At 42.7% G+C, this 20760-nt stretch overlaps 1 protein-coding gene across 5 annotated transcripts in view; it reads right to left on the bottom strand.

Moving 5' to 3' along the window:
• Positions 1–4042: 4042 nt before the first annotated feature.
• LOC121596432 overlaps positions 4043–20760 on the bottom strand; it is a 102598-nt gene continuing 85880 nt past the window's right edge. For 4 of the 5 annotated variants that reach the window (XM_041921384.1, XM_041921386.1, XM_041921385.1 and 1 more), the window contains 3 exons: positions 11063–11507; positions 10540–10650; positions 4043–5431 (listed from right to left, as the gene is read on the bottom strand). In XM_041921384.1, the coding sequence (XP_041777318.1) occupies positions 4301–5431; positions 10540–10650; positions 11063–11131 (1311 nt within the window). In that variant the 5' untranslated portion in view covers positions 11132–11507 and the 3' untranslated portion in view covers positions 4043–4300. Of the gene's footprint in view, positions 5432–10539; positions 10651–11062; positions 11508–11699; positions 12355–20760 lie in introns of those variants that run through there. The other variant, XM_041921387.1, reaches the window with a different exon arrangement.

A 20760-nucleotide genomic window follows, 5' to 3' on the forward strand; every position in this document is an offset into this window, starting at 1 on the left:
CTGAAATTTAATAACGACGAACTAAAATGTGTGTAGGTAATCTTATCTTGTGAAGCATATATAAGTACCGCCTTATCTAATCTCATTTTTTTTTTCTTGAAATTACAACGGCATGTTATATACCAGTGGCGTTCTCAAGCCAGCTCAATATCGTAACACTATTTTTTGAGCACGTTAATCGATTTTACATACATCGTACATACAAAAAAAAATCAAAAAATGATGAAAAAAACAACCTAAATTTAAGATCCGGCACGACCATTCCCTCGACGACCAAAAAAAGATTGGGTCAGCCTCCGCCAGATGCGCTAGTGAAAATAGAAATTAAACTAGCGAGTACGAACAATGTCCCACGGCCTTTACAACGGACATACAAAACCAAATGTCTTCAACACACTGCACTGCTGTAGTGATTCCAGCTATCGTTTTTCTATGCCGTGGATTCGATTTATGATTTATTTTCCTGTTGCGTTAAACGCTGAGCTATTTCACAGTGTGAATCACATTTTCAGCTCTTAAATACAAAAGCGTAACATGATGTAAATCTTTCATAAAAGATAGTATTTTTTTGTTTCTAAGCAGGACTTATGATTTCCAAAAAAATATCTCAGCGTAGGTCCGTACAGTGTGAGAAAATCAAATATGCAACAAACTGCAAGATGCAACATGCATGGATAATTGAATCCTGTCCTTTGAACGATAAAGATACATAGAAAACCATAAAGACCCGAGAGCAGAACAATAGAAAGAAATGCAAATAATCACATACATTACTATCTACACCAACACACCGATATCACATATCCATACACAACCAATACACACAAATAACTCTAAAATATAAACCAGAGTTTTCGTGAAATCTCTCGAAGAAGCAGTCACAGTCACGAAGGCTAACTAAAAACGTGTAATAATGCAAAAACGCGTTGAAAATTGTCTCAACACACTTTTTTAAAATAGAAATATGCAGCATTAGCATAGCATCATAGCATTTCCTTGCCTGTTTTTCAAAATATCAAACAAAATGTGCAGAGTTCACAATTTTTCCGCAGATTTGCTGTCAGCCAATAGTTCGGCAGGTTTTATTATTAAGAGAATCAGAGCACTAAAACAATGAAAGTGTGGTTTTTGTGAAAGATTCCATGGTTGTAGAATTTATTCGGGTCCGTTTAGAATTTTAAAATCACGAAAAACAAGTAATTAGTCACATTAAATGCTGCCGAAAATAGGTACACGGTAAATTTTGATTTTTGACAGATCAATGCTGAAACTTGAAAAAAAAACACACTTTTAATTTTGCTGAATAATCATTTAAAACTAGACCAGAACACTACAATGCGTATGTCGAAACATAAAACAATATTTATTGTATCAAATATCACCAATTTCACTGTAAATAATCCAATAACTTAAGGGAAAAATAATCATTTGTGAGCCAATCGGAGCCGTACTCTGCAGCCGCCAGACTGTCTCTTTTCTTCAACGCCTACTTAGTTTGCAACTCACATCAAAGCGACTGTAAAAACTGCCCTCAAAATGCCCAAAATGGGCAGCATAAAATTAATAATTTAAGTACTTTTCAACACCATCTTAGGAAAGCGAGGGTGTAAAACTGTTTTAAACATTTTTATCTACCTTTTGGCATTAATAAAAATATTTACCGACCCGTATTCGCGTTGTCGAAAATAGGAGCACAGCATGCCGAAAATGGGAACAAAACCAGTGTTTACATTTTCATGAATATCGCTAAAAATGCATTTGAAACGGCAAATAAAAAAAAAATCACAACATAATACGATAGTTTATCGTTCAAAATAATGTCACTTTCATGAAAAATAATAAAACTTGTAAGTGTACCAACAGTTTTAGTGAAACTGCTGCACTAACCTGCTCAATGCTCGTACATTTACCCGAAATAAACAAATAAAAAAATAAATAAATAAATACGTAAATAAATAAATAAATAAATAATATTGATCCATTATGCGCCTCATGTCGAAGGCAAAGGTGTCGAACCTCCAACACTGTATTACTTCAAAATAATTAAAACTGCTTGAACATATCACTATTGCCGCCTGGTTTTAAGACAGCTTGTGCAATTTTATGCATAATTTCTACAGAGGCTCAACCTCTCGGATTTGTGTGGAAATGTGTAAAATTAGAAGTAGAAACAAATATGTCATCAAATTTAACCCTACAAAAAAGCACCCATCATAAACACAATTACAGATTTAGAGATTTTAGCATTGAAAACTATGAATCGCACTTTTATATTTCAAGCAATGATTTATTTTCCACGCTTACATTACATAGTTGTTGCGAATCCATCGAACATGATTAGAGTTTGTACATCTTTACCTCACCAGTGCTGCATTCGATCGGTGGATTTCCTAAATTTACCTCATATTCTTCAGACGTATCTACCGTAAAAGATGTTTCTTTTCTTCTGTTTCTTTTGTAATTGTCGTACGAGACATTCCTCTTTTTCTTCCTACCTAATCGAACCTGCTACCACTCTCCAAAAGCTAGCGGACTTCTATGTGCTTTCCCATCGACAAAAATCCTTCACTTATCATGCAATTAAATGTTAGCATGAATGCATCAGTGCATATGTACGTACACTCATCTTTTCTGAGTAAGGGTTTGTGTTTTACTAATTTACTTTTATTTTAATTTGGCTATCGCATTGAACGTGCCTCCTCCACTCGAACAATTACACTCACGGTAGAGCTGTTATTCACATCTACCTGTATGTGTGTGTGTGTGTGTGTGTGTTCGTGTGCGTGAAAGAAGAACCTCTTCGATCTGGCCCTTACAATATGCTCGTCGCACACGAAATGCTTACAATTAATTGTTCATAATCTTTTCCTCGCTGCTGAGGATCGCGGACTTTGATTTTAACCATTGCAATCGATCTTTACCGGTAAGTAAACGGTTCGATTGGTTGTATGTACATGGCCTTACGTACTACGCGTTAGAAGGAGAGGGAATGTAGCATGGTTTAAGGCGGAAAACGAAATTCGATTAGAGGTTTGTTCCGATTTTGTGACAGAACGAAATACCTATTATAATACTAAAAAGTGCAACGTTTAACGCACATTCCAAAAGAAAGAAGGTACATTTGAAACCAGTGACAGGTTGCAACTACACCAAAGATTCGGAAAATGCCGTATAATTCTTCTCCGCAATAGGGTAGTATGTGGTGACCATGGTGACTTGAAAGCTCGGTGAGTGGAAACCATTATAGTACAGATCGTTAAATAGGTGCTCGCAACAGCGAAAGCACTCACGCAACACTCACTCGCAGTCGTGCGCTAAAGAAACGAATTATTTTCCGATTCTTGTCTTACTTTTTAAAGGAACATTCTCGAAACCCTCCAAATACGACGATGCATTACTACACGGTTCGTGGAGTGGTATTTTATGCAAAAGCGTTCATCAAAGCAAAGACCCCTTTCTAGTGGGGAGAAAGACTCCTCCAGGGTGTATATATCTATGTACATGTATATAAATAAATCTTCTTGACTTTGGAAGGAAAGATCACCAACGACACACTTAATACGCCTCAGATGAGCTCTGTGCCTGTAGCTTTGAAGGAGTTCGATTCTAGTTCAACTCCCGCGGATCTCGTACGGTGGTGATACCTCTGAGTGCTTACGTGGCTATACTATAGGTAGTACAATTCATGTGTGTGTGTATGTGTGTGAAAATGAATTGATTCTGTTACTAATTGTACAAATAGTACGCTTCATCTTATCTATCTCCTCTCCTGCTTATCTGTCTGAAAGGTCTTTTCCGCTTAGTACATTCATAACGCTTAACTTACACGATAAGTTTTCGAAAGTTCTGTGCCTGTGGGAGAGATATTGGGCTTGTATATCTATGCCTATACTGTTTGCTCACTGTAATTCCTTCTACGCCAAGTACAAATCAATCAGTTGGCCTTCTGAGAGTAGAGTTTGTGGTACGCCTGCGCTTCACACAGCCGCCGGTGCTGTGTTGGCTGCACATGGCCACTATACGTTAAGCTTATCTACTATGCTTCAATGCTTTCCAGCTCTTTATCTGCTCTTAGGTAACCTGACTCAGTCAGTGTGTGTGTGTGTGAGGTGACCGTAGTAGGGTCCCCACCATCTTCACGATCATTTCAATTCCTTCCCATACTCTGCTTCATCCTGCCGCACACTTAAACACTAAGCCAAACCGCAATAAATAAGCTGCTGATAGCGAGTGTTGCCGCCGACCCACACACCCCACATTAAATGCTGCCCCGAGCACGCGCGGGCACCCTCGCTTCCGGTCACGCATAGCTTTGCGCCAGGTTCGGTGGCTGGGGCGGCTGCACGCTCTGCTGCAGCGTGCCCACCGCCCCACAGTGCTCGGACAGATGCCCCGTTAAATGAGCGGCGCCGGTGGCCCCCCCGCCGGTCGGGTCGAGCGTTAGGTTCACGTTGCAGGTGCCCCGCTCGACCCAGTGCTTTAGCCGCCCGCGCAGCTCCTCCAGACTCTTCGATTTGGCCTTGTTGATGCGCTTGTACTTCACGTCCTTCGGTTTCGTCACCGACCGGTGGTTGGACATTACGCGATTGAAGTTCGTCACCGCGCCCTGCACCTTACAGCCGCCGCCCTGGGCCACCGGCGTCATGTCGCACTGGTCCGACGGCTCCACGTCGCAGCTGCTGCTGCTGGTAATGATGACCGGTGTGCCTTCCTGCCGTGCGCCGCTCCCTTCCCCGGCCGGCTGATCGGTGGAGATGCATTTTTCGGTGCGATTTTTAAACTTGTCCCGCTTCTCGCTGACCGCATCCGGTTTCGGTGAGGTGGGCCCGGTCGTGGATCCACTGCCGGGGCCGCTCCCCGCCGTCCCATTCGCACCGGCCGCCGCATTCTGTGGCTCCGGGTCCTCCTCCACGCTGTACACGGTTTCGAGGATTTCGGGCCGCCGCAGGAAGCAGTTCGACCGGCGGGTATTGTTGTACTTCAAGTTCGTCTCGATCGCGTCCGAGATGGACCGCACGATCGTGACGTCGTTCGTCATCTTGCAGGAGCGTGACTTGAGGCTGCCGCCGCCACTGATGCTGCTGCCGCCGCCGCCGCCGAAGTAGATCGAGCTGTTGCAGTCCGAATCGACGTCCTCGAGCACGACGGCCGAGTCGGAATCGTTGAGCGAGTCAAAGTCGTTACTGTTGCCGCTGCCGCCCGTGTGCATCGGTGCGTCCATGCCGACGTCCATGATGCCGTGATCGATCAGCCGGCTGGAGAGCGTTTCGATGATCCGCTGCTGCCGGTAGATCGTCAGCTCGCGCTGATAGATCACGTTCGAGACCTGCTTCTGCTTGCGCATGATGCGCGACTCGAGCAGCAGCAGCTGGCTGGTGAGATAGTTGAGCTGCTCCGTCTTTTCCTTCTGCAGCCGGTGGTTCTGCTCTTGCTGTTGGAGGGGGGTGGTCAAGGGGGAAAATAAGGAGAAAATTATATTAATTTATTGTTTTACAAGAGAGAGAGAGAGAGAGAGAGAGAGAGAGAGAGAGAGAGAAAGAGAGAGGGAGAGAGAGGAATGGGACAGCATGGAACATTTATTTGAAAAAGATCATACTCGCGTCTGTACAAACGGATGGAATGGAAAGCAACATTGTAAAGTAATTCAAGCTTTCGCTCACCAACTAACGATGCTCAATTTTTCATGCGTCATAGTGCATGTTGGCACCAAAGGCACATCTTAGACCAAACCACTACATTATCGTTGCATACCACTTTACCCATTTTTCCGAGAAGAACATCTCCAGTAGGATTGTCTTCTGCACGGGTCTCAGCTCAACCGCAAACGTGAGCCACATTTTGGATGGTCGTTGTGGCGGAATTGTGCTTCTAGGGAAGGACGGATTTGATGGCTGCCAGAGAACACACCTTCTTACACTTTCGATGCCTTTTTGCCTCACGCCTTGGCCTGTTGTTCCCTTGTCCCGATCGTTCCAACCAAAAAGTTGGAAGTGAACTAAATAGATTACACGCCACAACCGCGCCAAGACAGGCTCCAAAGTGGTTGATGGGAAACTTTTGCACGGTAAAACACTTTCGTATACAGCACGAAACCCGAACCCGATTTTGGGGCATTGCGCGAAAAGGGATGCATCGTTTTGTTCGTGCTATACTTTTGTGCAAGAACATTTTTCGCTTTTCTCTACTCCTTTTCTAGTCTTTCCCCTTTGTGTTGCGGGGATTCGGGACACCCAGTTTTACCCATTTGTTCGTAGAATGTGTTAAAGTTTGGAATGGTTTTCTTTTACGGAGGGGAGCAAAAAAATAAGACAGAAAAGGATGCATGTAATCCTATTTGTGGGTAAGTTTGGCTATTGTGACGTGGAAAGTTTTAACAAGTAAAGCCCCGTTGCTCGTCAAAATCGAATGTTCCACCAGTCGTCGGTTGGGTTTACACACCCATCGGGGGATTCTATCGGTTGTTGCTGCTACTGATTTTGGGTGTAATGTTTTTAATGCTTCGCTTCTTTTTGCTGTTTCCATGTGAGTTACTTATTGAAGCAGAAATAATCTCCTGACAATTATTGCCAACGAATGGTAACACTATTTTAGAGATTATTTAAGTGGTTCGTACATATTTATTTTTGTATTATAAATTTCATTAAAATATCTAAAAGTTCACAGCTGTATGCATTGCTTTCGCTTGATAAACCTGCAACACATAGCTAATTTAAAGTAACATTTACTGGACTGGGTAATTTATAACTTGCAACAGCCATAGTCTTGTTTGAGTGTAAAATCGGATTTGCCGGATCCTTGGTTTAAAAAAACAACAATCAAAGAAACAAAAATTGTTTTATAGCATCAATCAAGATATCAAAATATTTACCAATGTTCAATCAACAAAAAAAGACAAATTACCCCCGATTATTGCATGATTGTTTGAAACCCAAACGGTACCGACGTTAACATCACGTACCAAAAAAAAAACATCAAAAACAACTTTTTTCCAAAATCGATTACTAAACCATAACCACCCTCCCCTCCCTTAGCACGATTGATGGTCCAACGGGTTCACGGGATGCGAATCAGTATTCCCGAGAGCACGTGCCCTTTTTGCACCAACCGTCCCATTCAAAGCGTCGTGCAGCGTGGGAGCTTAAACCTTCTCCGCTCCCTTCCATTGGCCTACAAAATCTAATTTGTGGTTCTTTTGAGCCAACAATTCGACACCCACACTGCCCAGCATGCTCCTTTGCTTCATCTGGCTGATCTTAAGGGTGACTGTGCCGTGTTAGTTCGTTTGACTTTCAGTAGCTTCATCTACTTGCAAAAAAAGGAAATAAGTACTAATTTTCCTCACTTTAAAGCAGTGTACTCATTTTCCCTAGATAAATCGATTCCCCGTTTGGGAAGGGGTGGATTGATTTATTGCGAAAGTTCAGAGTTCGCGTGAGTGGCAAACCAAATTAACGACGTTTGCGTCGCTCGGTTGAATGCTGTGCCTCCGCGTGCCCCTAAAGCTATGCAATGCGTTGGTGTGTTGAATTTTAATTTAACGAAGCGGTGCTGAACATAACACTCCCTTTATACATTTCCTTTCGTCCAATTCATTGCTAGTTGTATAGCATTCAAAAGGATATCTTTCCAACAAAAGACGCCTAATCATGCTTGATCCCAAACCTTTCGTGTGATTCGTGTGAAGACAGTACAATTCACTCGCTTCACATCGGTTGCCTGCGCCGCTAAAGACAACGAACTGTCGACAAAGTTTTATCATCGTCAGCTTACCGAAGCGAGCAAGCAGCCACCCGTACCTCCCTGCAGTGCATTGTTTCTGGCGGGCTCGTGCCAAGAGAACAAGTTGTCAAGCGCAATCGTAATTTTATTTTCCCTCTTTTTCGATCGTTGCTTCAATCTGTCACTCGAGCACAAACGGGGCAAAAGTAAGTCGGTGTTGGCAGGTCTAGCCGAGGCAAGGAATTTAATTTTCCCACATCTCAACGCGTGTTTGGGTGCGAATGTGGATCCAGTGTGAACAATTAATCTTCCTCCTTTAGCTCTCGCACGCGCAGCGGGCCTTTTAGAGCCCCGGTAAGCACGGGCGGTAAGCACCAGCATGCGGTATTCGTTGCTGTCACAATATTTCTGCCACGCACTTCTAATTCAAAACCGCAACGAAGGGAAGAGAACGGTTCGACATGGTGGACGGAGGCTTGTAAGCCCCACATCAAAATACTTAAAATCTTTGCAAAGCATCAGGATCGGCCTGTGCCGGGTCCCGGGTCGAAGCATAACATACGGTCAGTAGTAGTGCCCCCCCAAAAAGAATCTGCTGAAATAGGATTGCTGTTAGAAATAAGCTTTTCCCGGTAAAAGTGGTAGCAGCAAACAGCTAAGCCTACCCTTGGAAACCGGACGTGCTTCCTCGAGCAGTAATATTATGGCAGCTCAGCCCGGGCTCTGCAACCCCTGTTTACTGTCAGGCACGGAAATGGACAGCACGGCCCCACCACAGAATGGCCGTGGAGTGTGCAATGTAAAATACATTTTTATGGAATAAATAAAAATGCGAAACATTCCGCTCTGACGCTGCACGCACGGGCGCCACCAAAAATCCCCGACCTGTTTCTGAGTTAATACGCTGCGTCAGTAGGGTTCGTGGGTTGAGAGTGGAAGTGAAAAGGGGGAGACGAAAAGGTTGATTGGATTTGGTTCGCTTTTCCCGCTTGAGCTGGCAAAGAAAGCTCTAGTGGATGTTTGGTTCGCAGCTGTTAGACGCACAGGTGAGACAGATTAATTTAATGTAAGTGGATGAAGTTTGTTGTTCTTGCATAGGAAGATGTTTACTTAGAAGGGAATGGATTTATGCCACCGAGAACTTAGTATTTATAAAAAAATAAAAATAGAAGGAGTTAACGAACGCTTCAACGACGAAAACGTGTTTTGTTGTTTTGGGTTTTCAATGCCAAACTTGAATCATTTCTAAATATTTGTTTCTTTTTTTAACTAGATAACATCTTGCATGCCTTTTTAAAATATTGACAAAAGATAAATATGACCAAGTGCAATGAATGACGCAAGTACCGCAAGTTTAATTGACAAAACGTCCAATGAACGAAACCAATCCAAATGAGTCTTTGTAAAGCGCCTACAAGTATGCAACGCGCGCTGCACATTGAAACATGCAACTGTTTTAGATCAAAAGTCAACGTTTAGATCGAATTCAAATCTCACATAGATAAATTTATTGATTACAAGATTTTTATTGTTATTTACGATGTTTAAACTATTTTAAAGGCATTTTTCTGTTCATTCTATTGACAAAACTTTTTTTATAATAACAAAAAACAATCGTAATAAAATATCTACATTTTGAAGGCAAAGAAACATAACTTCTACATCATTCGCACTACTGGATTTTTGTAAATAGCACTTTAATTTTTTCTTTAGCTGTTTGTGAGTTTGCCTAAAATATATTATCTATGCATTTACAAGTTAGATTTATTTAAATCGATGTACTGCACTGTACATTCACACACAGATAATAAATGTGAAATACATTCGCTATTGTGATGATAGTACAATGTGCTTTGATTATGATGATTATGATTTTGTTCCAAGACACTCAAAGATGACACATTTCCCAACGTACAAAGTTTAGCATCTGTTTAGGAACATTGCGATTACCCCACCAATCCAACCCATCTGGTAAGTAACGGCTCACCAGCAAAAAAAAAAAACGTTCGTGACCTTCGTGTAATCGCATTAGCACCTTTAACGGCAGTTTAGCTGGGGCGCTCCTGTCCCATCAAGCTGATGAAAAACGCGTCACGGAAGTCACTGGGAATAATTTATGTTCCTCTCACACACGCACGACTCTCTGTAAAAAGTCTTGCCCAATTTTTTTTTTTGTACACATAAGCAAGCGGGAAAAAGCTCATCCCTTAACAGAGGCTTTCCAACGGAGTAACATCCACAAAAAAAAAGAAAGAAACCACCTTCCCAATTTGACTTTTCCTTTTGTTAGGTATAGTGTGGCTGTTTTCACACCCGCAGCGCAGGTGGTGGTGTGATTTACTGAATGTATCCATGTAAACCATCCTATAGAGCTGTTTCACTCCTCTCTTTACTCCAATCGTATGAGTGGTTGTTGAGCGCCACACACGCTGGCAAGGATATACACGCGGACCGGGTGTGCCGGTAACGATCGCGCCGCCCCCGGGTGATGATAATGACGTTGATGGGTTAATTCAGGCTCCATGCCGAGTTAAATTGAGCGCACCCAGCCCTGACGTAATGATGTAAGGCACCGATAAAGAAGCTTCAAAATTCATCCCATTTACTACAACACAAACATATACGAACACGTATAGAATTTTAGACTGTCTTCTTCCCCAGCAAAAAGCTCATCATCTACCCTCGATCTCTGTTCGATACTCAAACGCAGACTGGGTTCCTAGAGCTTGGCTGTGTTCCATTCCATCCGGGTACCGGAAATTGAGCTTTGCGTGTATATTATGCCCGATCCCTTTTCTTGGCGGCGTGCAACAAACGTACCTGTAGCGAGAACGCCTTCTTCCAGGCCATGATTTGCTCGGACTGATTTCGGCACCGGTTGCGAAGCTCGTTGATAATGAGATGCGCATTTTTCATGTCTTTCGGTTCCTCCTGCAATGCAGAGCGCGCGCGGCAAAGAAAAGAAAGCGGCACCACGATAGCGCCCGGTTAGATAAGTATCTTATTTTTAAAGGAAAAATCATAGGCAAACACAAAGGAAAACCCCGACCGGCGATCCGTATGCGATGAAAGGGCAGGGAAAATGAAATAAGGAACTCTCCACCGCTAATTGGATTATCGGCTAATGCAAGTGAAGCAAACACGGGGAGCCAGCAAGTGAGCTGATAGCGCTTAAGACAAGCTTAACGCGTTTGATTGGAGTAGGGGAAAAAAGGTGGGTTCTTAAGGAGGGCGGATTATTTAACGGATTAAAGCTGACCCGAAATTTAATCTTTTTTTTTTCGCTTTTTTGAACACGGGCTTCGGTCTTCGCTGTGAACCTTAGTATCCTTTCGGACCTTACCTCCTCATTATCACAGTGGTTGTTGTGCTGGTCAGTCGCTGCCTCACTCTTTACCGTTGTGGCCGGCATCTTGCGTGCGGGCGAAGCAGTTCCCGGTGTCGATGATTAATAATTCCAACCTTCCAGCACTATGAGATCAACCCGTGCTTTGCTAATCTAAAGTAGAAGCCTGTTGCATAAACGCACGAACGAGCTTCTTTTTTTTAACGTCTCGATGCAGAACCTGTGGATGTGGTCTACGTTCGTTCGAGCGGCGAACTGGCTGTTGCTGATCCACTGCGGTCGTTGCTGTGCATGATGATTTTCCCACTTTTCGCCGCACTATCAATCATCGCCGAGTGTGCCGGCATCGGCAACCGGTGTCGCATAGTGACAAATGATTACAGAAGAAAGCACGACGCGCACACCCTGCGTACGCGGCCAGCACTCCGGTGTGCGCATAAACCTGCAAAAAAAAAGAGAGAAAGGGGGATATGATTTGATTAATTTGCTAGTGCTGCAAAAGAGTGACAAATTCAGCGCATTATTGAGCGCGTTCGGAGGAACCTATAATTGATTGTTTAGATTTGAGAACGATTCATCTTCACACAAATATCTTCATTTTTATATCTTGCTTCAACTCCTTCGAAGGACTCACCCTCAGCACAAGCGTCCATACATCGTCGGATTATGGCAGTGAATTTAAGATTATGCACCAAAACCCTACCCTGCTTCTTGGAATTTCGACCCGAAAATAAGGCCCAGGTTACGGGAAAAAGAATTCAATAAATAATAACAATGCCACCGTCGGGTTAGGGCCTAATCTATCATACGCGCATACATCGCATAAACCCTCGGGATGCGTACTGGAATTTTGTTGGATTCAAAATTAATCACACAAGCTTTATCAAAAAATAATGCAACCAGACATGGGCAGAGTGGCGTACAATATCTGCTCTTCTTATAAAAACATCAACCAAACGTTCACGCAGACATGGACGAGAAGGCACGTATCCTTTTCTCCCGAGTGCCCTCTGGGAACTGAATTCGCGAGATACGCGTGAGGTCAATATTTTTTGGACGCTTTTCCAACAACCAGAAGCGGGTTGCTTTTCCATAGACAAATCGAGCCAGAAAGGTACTCCATTTGGAAGGAAGCTTAAGCCGAGTAGTGATGGGATTTTCTTTAGAACCTTCTACGTTCGTTCCTTTTCTTGTATGGAACAATCGAACTTAGGTTCAAAACCTAAAGACATATCAAGTAGGTTTTTGGTACGTGTTGATGTTAACCAGAGTGCTTTAAACTTCAAAAAACAATTGCATACGAGTGCTGGGATGATAAATTGATTTGCTAGAAATTACTCCAGAAATTACTTATAGGCTAGTATCGGTTGTAGCTTGTCGGATTTGTGAACTGTATCCGGGCACATTCTTAAGTTTGTTTTTGTAAACTTAATATTTAATATGTGCCTTGGAAATATAAACAATAATATTGGGTCAATTTGTATACTTCTTTTAAGTAAGATTTACTGTTTGTATTTTCCCGTAGAATCAAAGATGCCTAGGTTCTTTCACATTCCTTCTGAACAGAAAACAGTTGCGTTTCTTACCGAAAAAATGGAATTTCCCCATCACTACAGAATAGAACATCTTACACACACGCATATTTGTATACAATTGGGGTCTCTGGAAGGGGTACGATTTAGGAAAATGAAGCTTAACACAGAGATTCTTGGGACTGCTGAGAAGGAAGTTGTAAAATAACCATACCAAACAGAACAACTCAATCGTTTTCTGCATTTTTTTTTTCAAATCCAATGGAACCCCCAATACATCACAGAGCTAAAAAGATGTTTTCATCTTCAAATGTACCGCGCGACGTGACTTTGGATAAGATCACACACCACCATCTGGAACCCGCAGCAATCGCGTACCGATGTATGTATAGTCTGATAACGAACAGCAAACGTCCGCTCTAGAGCGTGAGATCCGCTCGACAACATCGCCATTTGCTTCACACCAAAGGTTGGTTCAATCATCGAAGACATCCGCTCTTCACACGTCCTGCGCTGGTGGCAGCTTCCAGCAAATGTATGCTTCCTTCCCCGAGGGCCCCCCTCATCATCTCACACTCACGAGACGCAGTTCCGACTAACGTGCTATTATTTCCAGCAAAACGGAGCACCGGAGGCTCGTCCTTATGCTTACGACGACCTCGCTGCGCTATATTGTTTCCACTGGCCTGCCCCAGAACGGGAGCGCATTTCCCTGAAGATAAACATGTCAATTAGGTGGAAATTTTGGCTTCACTTTTCGCTTTACGCCAGCACGCGCGCACCCGAAAATCGATAAACACCGCACCAAAGACAGACAGAAGACACAGAATCATTTATCAGCCGCTTCGCCTTGGTGCTGCTGTGCACATCATCTCAGTGGGATGACACTTTTCGCACACTAGCAGTGGTGCTTTCTTCTGGGCGGAAAGCTTACACGCTTTAACTTCTTGTTCCTTTTTGCTCAACATGGAATTTCCATTGAATTTCCCTACCGTGTGCTTCTTTTTTTCAACCTACACTACATTATGTTGTCCTATGCAGACGTGTTTGCCTCAGGTTTGTCGCTAAAGAAAGGCAAAACCCTTGAACGATCTTCAAAGAAGCTCGCTCGGCTCCCGCCGGCAACAGCGTATCGATCGATTGAAACGACGAAACGGAACCCGGCCCGATCTGTTTCTGTGGGAAGCTAGGAAAAGGGGTGTCGATGGTAAGGCTAATAATGATTTCACCTGCCGTCTGCTCCAACGACGTGCGCCTGATACACACGCAGTCATTGCATTTTAATCACCCTTGGAAGACACGTTGACTGCGGTGACGGTAGCAGCAGCAGCAGCAGCTTCATAAGACGCTACCATTAATTATGATTGACGAGAGAGCGCTGTCGGTGACGGTAATTCGATTTGCGAAAACAAACATGAAGCATAACCTTCAGGACAACATCATTTACAATGCTTATTAACAACGTGTTAGTCTATGGTTGGTTCGACAGGGCGTTAGTAGGATCATTTTAATTGAGATCACTAGTGGTTTTCGTACTGTTAAATTGCATAATTATGTTGTCTTAGATTTAAAAGCACCATGATCAATATTGAGTCGCCCGATTTCGGCTTTTCCATAAACAGCTGCCGCAATCATTGCGTGTCTTGCCAACAATACATAATAAAACTCTCACAACTCTCAAAATCACATCTTAGAACGAGTTCTTTTCCCAACGAACAACCTTCGATTTCCACTGCCGCGCCTGTTGCTGTTGCTCGGAAGAACAGTCGGAAAAACTTCAACCCATTTCCATTTATTTATTCGCTCCTCAATCGGTTCGAAGTTTGTTGAAAAAGCATTCAAGCCAATTCCCCTTCCTTCACCGCTCAAATTCCGCACCAAAACGCCATCGCGCATGGTTCATTCGTAACTGCAGCAGCACAATTCAAACTTCCCATTTTCCTTGTGACTGTGCTCCGGGACGACGATGGTCGGTGGTTTTATGTTTGTCCTTTCTGGAAGTACCAAGCTTTGAGAGTTTGGGCGCTGAAAACACACGCATACCGGGCCGGCTGGTTGGTTGGTTGGTTGGAATTTATTCATTAAAATTGTACCCCATTTCCGTCTGCAGCAAAAAGCTTAACGAGTTTCGGGCATTACTGTGCGCTGCTTTCTTCGTTCTCTTGCAAACCGTAAACCTTTTGGTTGGAGTTTTTTTTTCAAGTGCATCCAAGTATGAAGACCGGATAAACTTACGACTTCTGTATATTGTTGGGCTTTGCTGTTTTGCTTCTCCAATTACGGGGGAGTCGTTGCACCGTGCCGGTCTTTGGCAACGGCACTAACTCCAGAAGGGCAGCGCAGTACTTTTGATTCGTTAGCTTTTTGTTACACACAGTCAAATACATTAGCTGGACGGAGAAGAAGCAAAGAGAAGTTTTCTTCAGTGAGTTGCCAGGTATATCCGGTGAGGCGGCGAGTAATAAAAGGAAGTGAGGCTGCACCTGAGATTGATTACGTTTGAACTGTGGCAAACTTTATTTTCCTAATTGTTTTCCATCGATTCCAGCATGAACAGCATAGACAAAAAGAGATTTTCATCAGGATTTTTCAATAACTAATTTAAAATAATCAACATATATATCCCAAATAACTTTGAACTGGATTTGTAGTATGATTCCAATTTAACTAAAGATCTACTTCTGATATTCCAACAAAATTGAAATAAACAAAAGACGTTCGTTTGCTTTGAAACGAACTTCGTAAGGCAGGAAGTAAGGTTTCACTTCTCCATGTTCGCATTATTGGATATTTCCGAGAAATCTGAATTCTATTGCAATGCATTCAACCTTTTGAAGGCCTACAACATATCGGGAATCCATCCAAGCAAAGTCGCCTTCTCCCAAATGTCAAAAGACGAGAAATTTCCTCGTAAAATCCTTTATACATTGACTACTTGAAGAACAAATGACAAAATGGGTCGTTGAAAATGCCTAGTACAAAATTCTATGATAACAGTTTCTAGCACAAACAATTCGTATTGAGATCGAGAAGTTAGGAAATGTCTGATACAGGAAGTCGAGCCACAATACTGATTCTAGGACACAAACTACCAATCCACAAACTACCCCACAAACGTTCCTCTAGATACATATCAGTTTTCTCTGCAAGAAAACTCGTTCTTTCGAAGAGCTACTGTCTGCTGAAGCGGTAGACAAACAAATGTAACCTACTACTATCGCACATTCTATTCTACTGCCCATTTCATTGTTCTTGCACACGTTTTAATCCGTAATAGAAATCCATTCCAATAGATGAAAAGATTTCGAATTCTCTTTCTAACCTTAGTTTTCAATTTGAAACCAACTAATTTACAAAGAGGAATCCATTGGAAGGTTCCTTTTGGGTAGTTCAACATAAAACAGAGGTTGGGGTTAAAAACCTCAATGACATTGACGTTGTCTCATACAGGATGTGTCACGAAATAATGCTTAAATATATTAACTTTAACACGCTAAACTAGATCGACAACAACAACATATTATATAATTCAATTGAATATATCATCAATTTAAAAACTTCTCTTGTTTTCCCACAAAACTGATAATTTAACTAAACCACCAGCAACAACATGAGAGACAAGACAAATTAATAAAAAAAAAGAAATGAGGAATAATATTTTCATTCAATTCAACACCCATTGTAAATAGATCGAAAGGCAATCGATCACCTTGTCACCTACAGTTGTTTGTATATTTTTTCAGGAGTATTCGCTTTTTTAAACAAATTTATTTAGTCTACAGGTTACTAATAAGTGGCAAATAAGCTCAAAATAGCAGTGGAAGCTCACGTCGTTTTGAAAATTTCAATAGTTTTTGTTCATGTTTCCTTTCAATCATTCATGAAAGTGATGTTTTGAAAGTCCCAATGCTTCTCTGTTAGTATTTTCTAGCTTTGTTGAAATCATAACTTTATCCTACAGCTAGAAGGAGAATCAACTAACGTGTCAAATATAATCACAAATAACTCACTTAAGTCTTAAGAAGCCGAAAGATTTAAGCAGAAGTCTGTATAATTTCTTTGCAGATATCTGTTAGTGTTGCATGCATGGATAAGAATGGGTCGTTTTTTATGAGCAAAAGTTTTCGAGGAAATAAATTGATCACCAAAACTCTCGTATTACATAAAACCACAAAGCTAAACGTGTAAAACTATACAAACAAAAGCTATGTTACCTAATGAAACCCGCGTTTGAGCACCCGCGAACTCCACTCGCCTTAATGTGTACTATTTTGTCCCGCAAATGCATAGTAATTTCGAAATAAATATAACTACTACGCACATAATTTAGGACGGCGGATGCCACCGGCAGCAAAAGAAAGCCTCTTTTTGATTTAAAATATTTCCCCATAAAAACCCAAAAATTAACCTAAACGGAAATGGACTCCCATATAATCCACCGTACGCATTTCCCAACGGCTCATCCTTTTGCACTCACATTTGGGCCCAGAAATTTGCACACAAAGCCATCGATAATGCTTCCCTCGTACGAGCGCATAACTACACCACACTGGGCTATCTAGAGGGCTAAGCTGAAGCCCCTTTACTTTTGCCGCCTTACTTTAACGATGTAAGAAGTGAAGCTACAACAGAAAAAAAGCACCCCGAAGGAAACGGACTCGGGGGGGGGGGGGGTCGCAGCATCAAAATAAAACCTCTCCCGCCCCTGGGGTGCATTGCACATGACAGCAACGCGGCCGGTAAAGCTCGCTTTCACTGACCAACCCACCCCACGCCACCTGCGGGGGTTGCGCAATGCGAGCGCGAGCTCAATTAGCTACAATCATACATTGCATTAGCGTGTGTGGGTCATTATTATTGCGCCTCTTTCACTCTCGTCAGTCGCGCACTCGTGAGCCGTACTGTGGTTAGCCGATGCTATTTGTTTGCGATTTTTGCTTTCGCTGTCATCCTCTTCTGTCATGCTCGTTTTGGAGGATTAGTATCTCCCGTGCGGCAGGTGACGCCTGTCCTCCCGCTTTTTACTGATGATGGCGATGAGATTTTGCCGTCTCGCGCTGATATTGGGCCGTCCCCCTGCGGATGAGTACCACCGACCATTGGAAAATGGCATTCCCGCGCTATGCGCTAATGCGGAGGGGTTTTGCACCGAAAGCGACAGGTGTGGAGTAGCTCCCTACAGGTTCCCATCACCCTTTCTCTGGACCCTGCCTCGTCGAACACGTGGACGTCGCCGTGTTTCATCATCTAATTTGACACGACATTTCATATGGTGCTCGGAGGAATTGCAACAGTTTGTACCACTCGCGACAGCTCCCGATGCGATGCCATAACACACGATGATGCCAACACACACGGGTGATGATGGTCACCGGGTGCTGCTACCGGTATATACCTCCCGGCAGAGGTATGTCTCCCATGACAATGTGTGCTCCACGGTGGTGGTGAAAAGCGTAACGTAATTGTTACAATTACACCCAATGGCTGGAGAACGGCGGGGTAAAACACTTCAAATCGTTATCTCGGAATTGCCAGAGACCATGCCCAGAGACCACCCCCCCTCCTCTCCCCACACATCATAAATGCAACGAGCGTGTACCGGACCGTTGTTTACAGATGTTCTTTCCGGGCCGATCCTGGCGGGCATTAAAAGCATGATAAAATTCAACTAACGTCCAGAATGGATGCGAAGGCAGACCCTAAAGAGATTAAAAAACACACCGTTGCGGACAGTTGGCACGAAATATCAATTACGACCGGAGTACGATCGCCAGCAGAATGTCCTCTCGCAACAGGTTTGGCAACAGGCGCCTTCGATCACTCAGAAGCACCGAGCTCCGAAATCCCATTTTTCATTCCCGTATCGGTTAATGATTCGAAGCACGTGCCTCCCACACTTTATTATAGGGCCAGCTTCTCGCTGGCGCATGGCCAGAAAGCTCCGAACCTTCAACCTTAATCTAACCGGAGGGTAAGAATAATTGCTCACCATTTCCTTCCCGCCGCTGTTACGTGATATTATTTGCGGCGCGAACTACTAATGTCGAATTTATTTCCCCTAACGCCCCGTCCCTCAACACGACAATAAACCACGAGGATGAGGCGGTTTGATCCGGTGTGTCCAGGGGGGTTTTCTGGAGCACGCAACAATCTGTTGGCGTTGTTTGTATGGTTTGTGGAACGACGTTTCCAGATCCGTACCGCACTCGGACTGTATCCTGCGCTCAGGACAGTATTAAAACGCCCGCAAAACTGCCCTTGCTCTGCCCTGGTTCGTTGGCGTAGGCACACAAATCTCAACGCACACCTCAGCGGACACTAAAGAGCTCCCAGGTTTTGCGTATGGTACGGCACAGCAGCAGCAAGGGCGGTGATTTATGGTTTTCACCGTAGATAAGATATATCCGGGGCTGTATTAATCGGGCGTTGTTGTGTCCGTGGTGTGTTTTATGCGGCCAATAGCCAATGTGCGTGTGTTACTCGTTTTGTTTTGCAGTTGGTAGGTAGTAACGATCGATGCGGAATCGCCCCGCCGGCCCGGTCAATACGGACAGATGCAAGCTGTTTCTGTCCTGGGATTTAACTTTGGAGCTCAAAATCTCAAAGCTATACAGCGGGATGTTGGGAGGGTTGTTTGAACATCCTATAAAATGTTTTATGGTTACCTTTTGCTTTCAAGAGAGTCAATCTACTCCATCTCAGCGAATCAAAAGGATTAAAAGCTTATCCAAATTAAAGCATTCTTTATGTTGGGAATTAGATGATCCCAACATATCCTTTACGCAGACCTTTGCTTGATTTCTGTGCGTATGTTTGGTACTTTTAGTGTTGAAATACATGTTTCTGGATCTATCAATTACTAAATAAGCTCCTATATTGACTAATGGGTTTAGCTTAGCTAACCTGTTATGGGGGATGTTACAACTCCAACAAATTCTTCTTATTCTTTTTGTTTTTTTTTCCGAAAAGTTTGAGTTTTAATAATAGTTTTGTTATGAGTGTGGCAATCGGCAGCTGAAATTATATAAATAATGCTAAGAACCGCAAGCATCCAAATTTGAATGTGAAATGTTTATAAGCCGACACATTGAAATGTTGCCAATGTGCAGTTGCGAATGTTAAATCTTGTATTTTTAATATTTCTACCTACTTATTTTGTCAACCATACGAATACACAGCAAAAAAGTAAAAATTAAAGTAAATGAACTACTCCTCGTAGATTATCCAAGGACGAATTTAGACCTAAGATGCATTTCCCAAACGAACACATACAATAAAGTCCTTAAAGTCCAAAATTTCCTTCAAACGTTGCAATTTAACCTTTAATCATCTGGGTATGGCTGTAATAGAGAAAACAATCTTTATTTGTAATACTATACCTCGCTCTCAATTAGAAACTCTGAGCCATAAAGAGGATACTGATTATGATGTAGATTATCCTTCAACAAATTAAAAAAAAAGCTCCGATCGTGTATATTACACGTTGAAACATGTCTCTATCTTTAACGATTCAATCTTTGCCGTATAACAGAGCTAGTTTTTTCCAATATTTTCTCTCCTACGCTTTGCAATGGGCTGCGTGGTTTCTGTTTTATTACTCTATTCAGAAGGCTTTTGTGTTGGCGAACGCGCCCCATGTACACAAGTATCTCGAGGGATCTTCCCAATTGCACGATGGATGCGTTCTGCTCCGCTTGCCGTACATAGAAGAGCTTTTGGAGAGTGCGCTTCCGAACAGCGAATGCAAATGAAACAATCTCCAGCAGGCTTCATTCCCCCCAACAGACAATGGTGGCGACCGTGGTTGAAGGCTATTATGTTTTACACAATGAAACAAGGATGAGCTTTTATATAATTCATTCTTATTACCATCCCTACTGGGTGGAAGGAAATTTCAGAAACAAACATAAAGCTTCAGCAAGAGTAGCATGTTTCATAACCACATCTCGTGCTTTTGAGTTCATTTCAGGCTTTTTTGTCATTTTGTTTATTTTTATAAACCATATTTTCCTATTTCAACACAATCTCAACAGTAGAAATGATGTCATCCGTATGAATTCTTTAATAGCATTTTATTTCGACACAGCGTCATAACAACTGTCACAACCAAAAATCACGTTTTCCCACGCACGATTTCAGATATTGTGTTGCTTGCTTTAACAA

This window comes from Anopheles merus, chromosome 3R (assembly GCF_017562075.2).
Source record: "Anopheles merus strain MAF chromosome 3R, AmerM5.1, whole genome shotgun sequence".
In the NCBI taxonomy this organism is placed as follows: domain Eukaryota; kingdom Metazoa; phylum Arthropoda; class Insecta; order Diptera; family Culicidae; genus Anopheles; species Anopheles merus.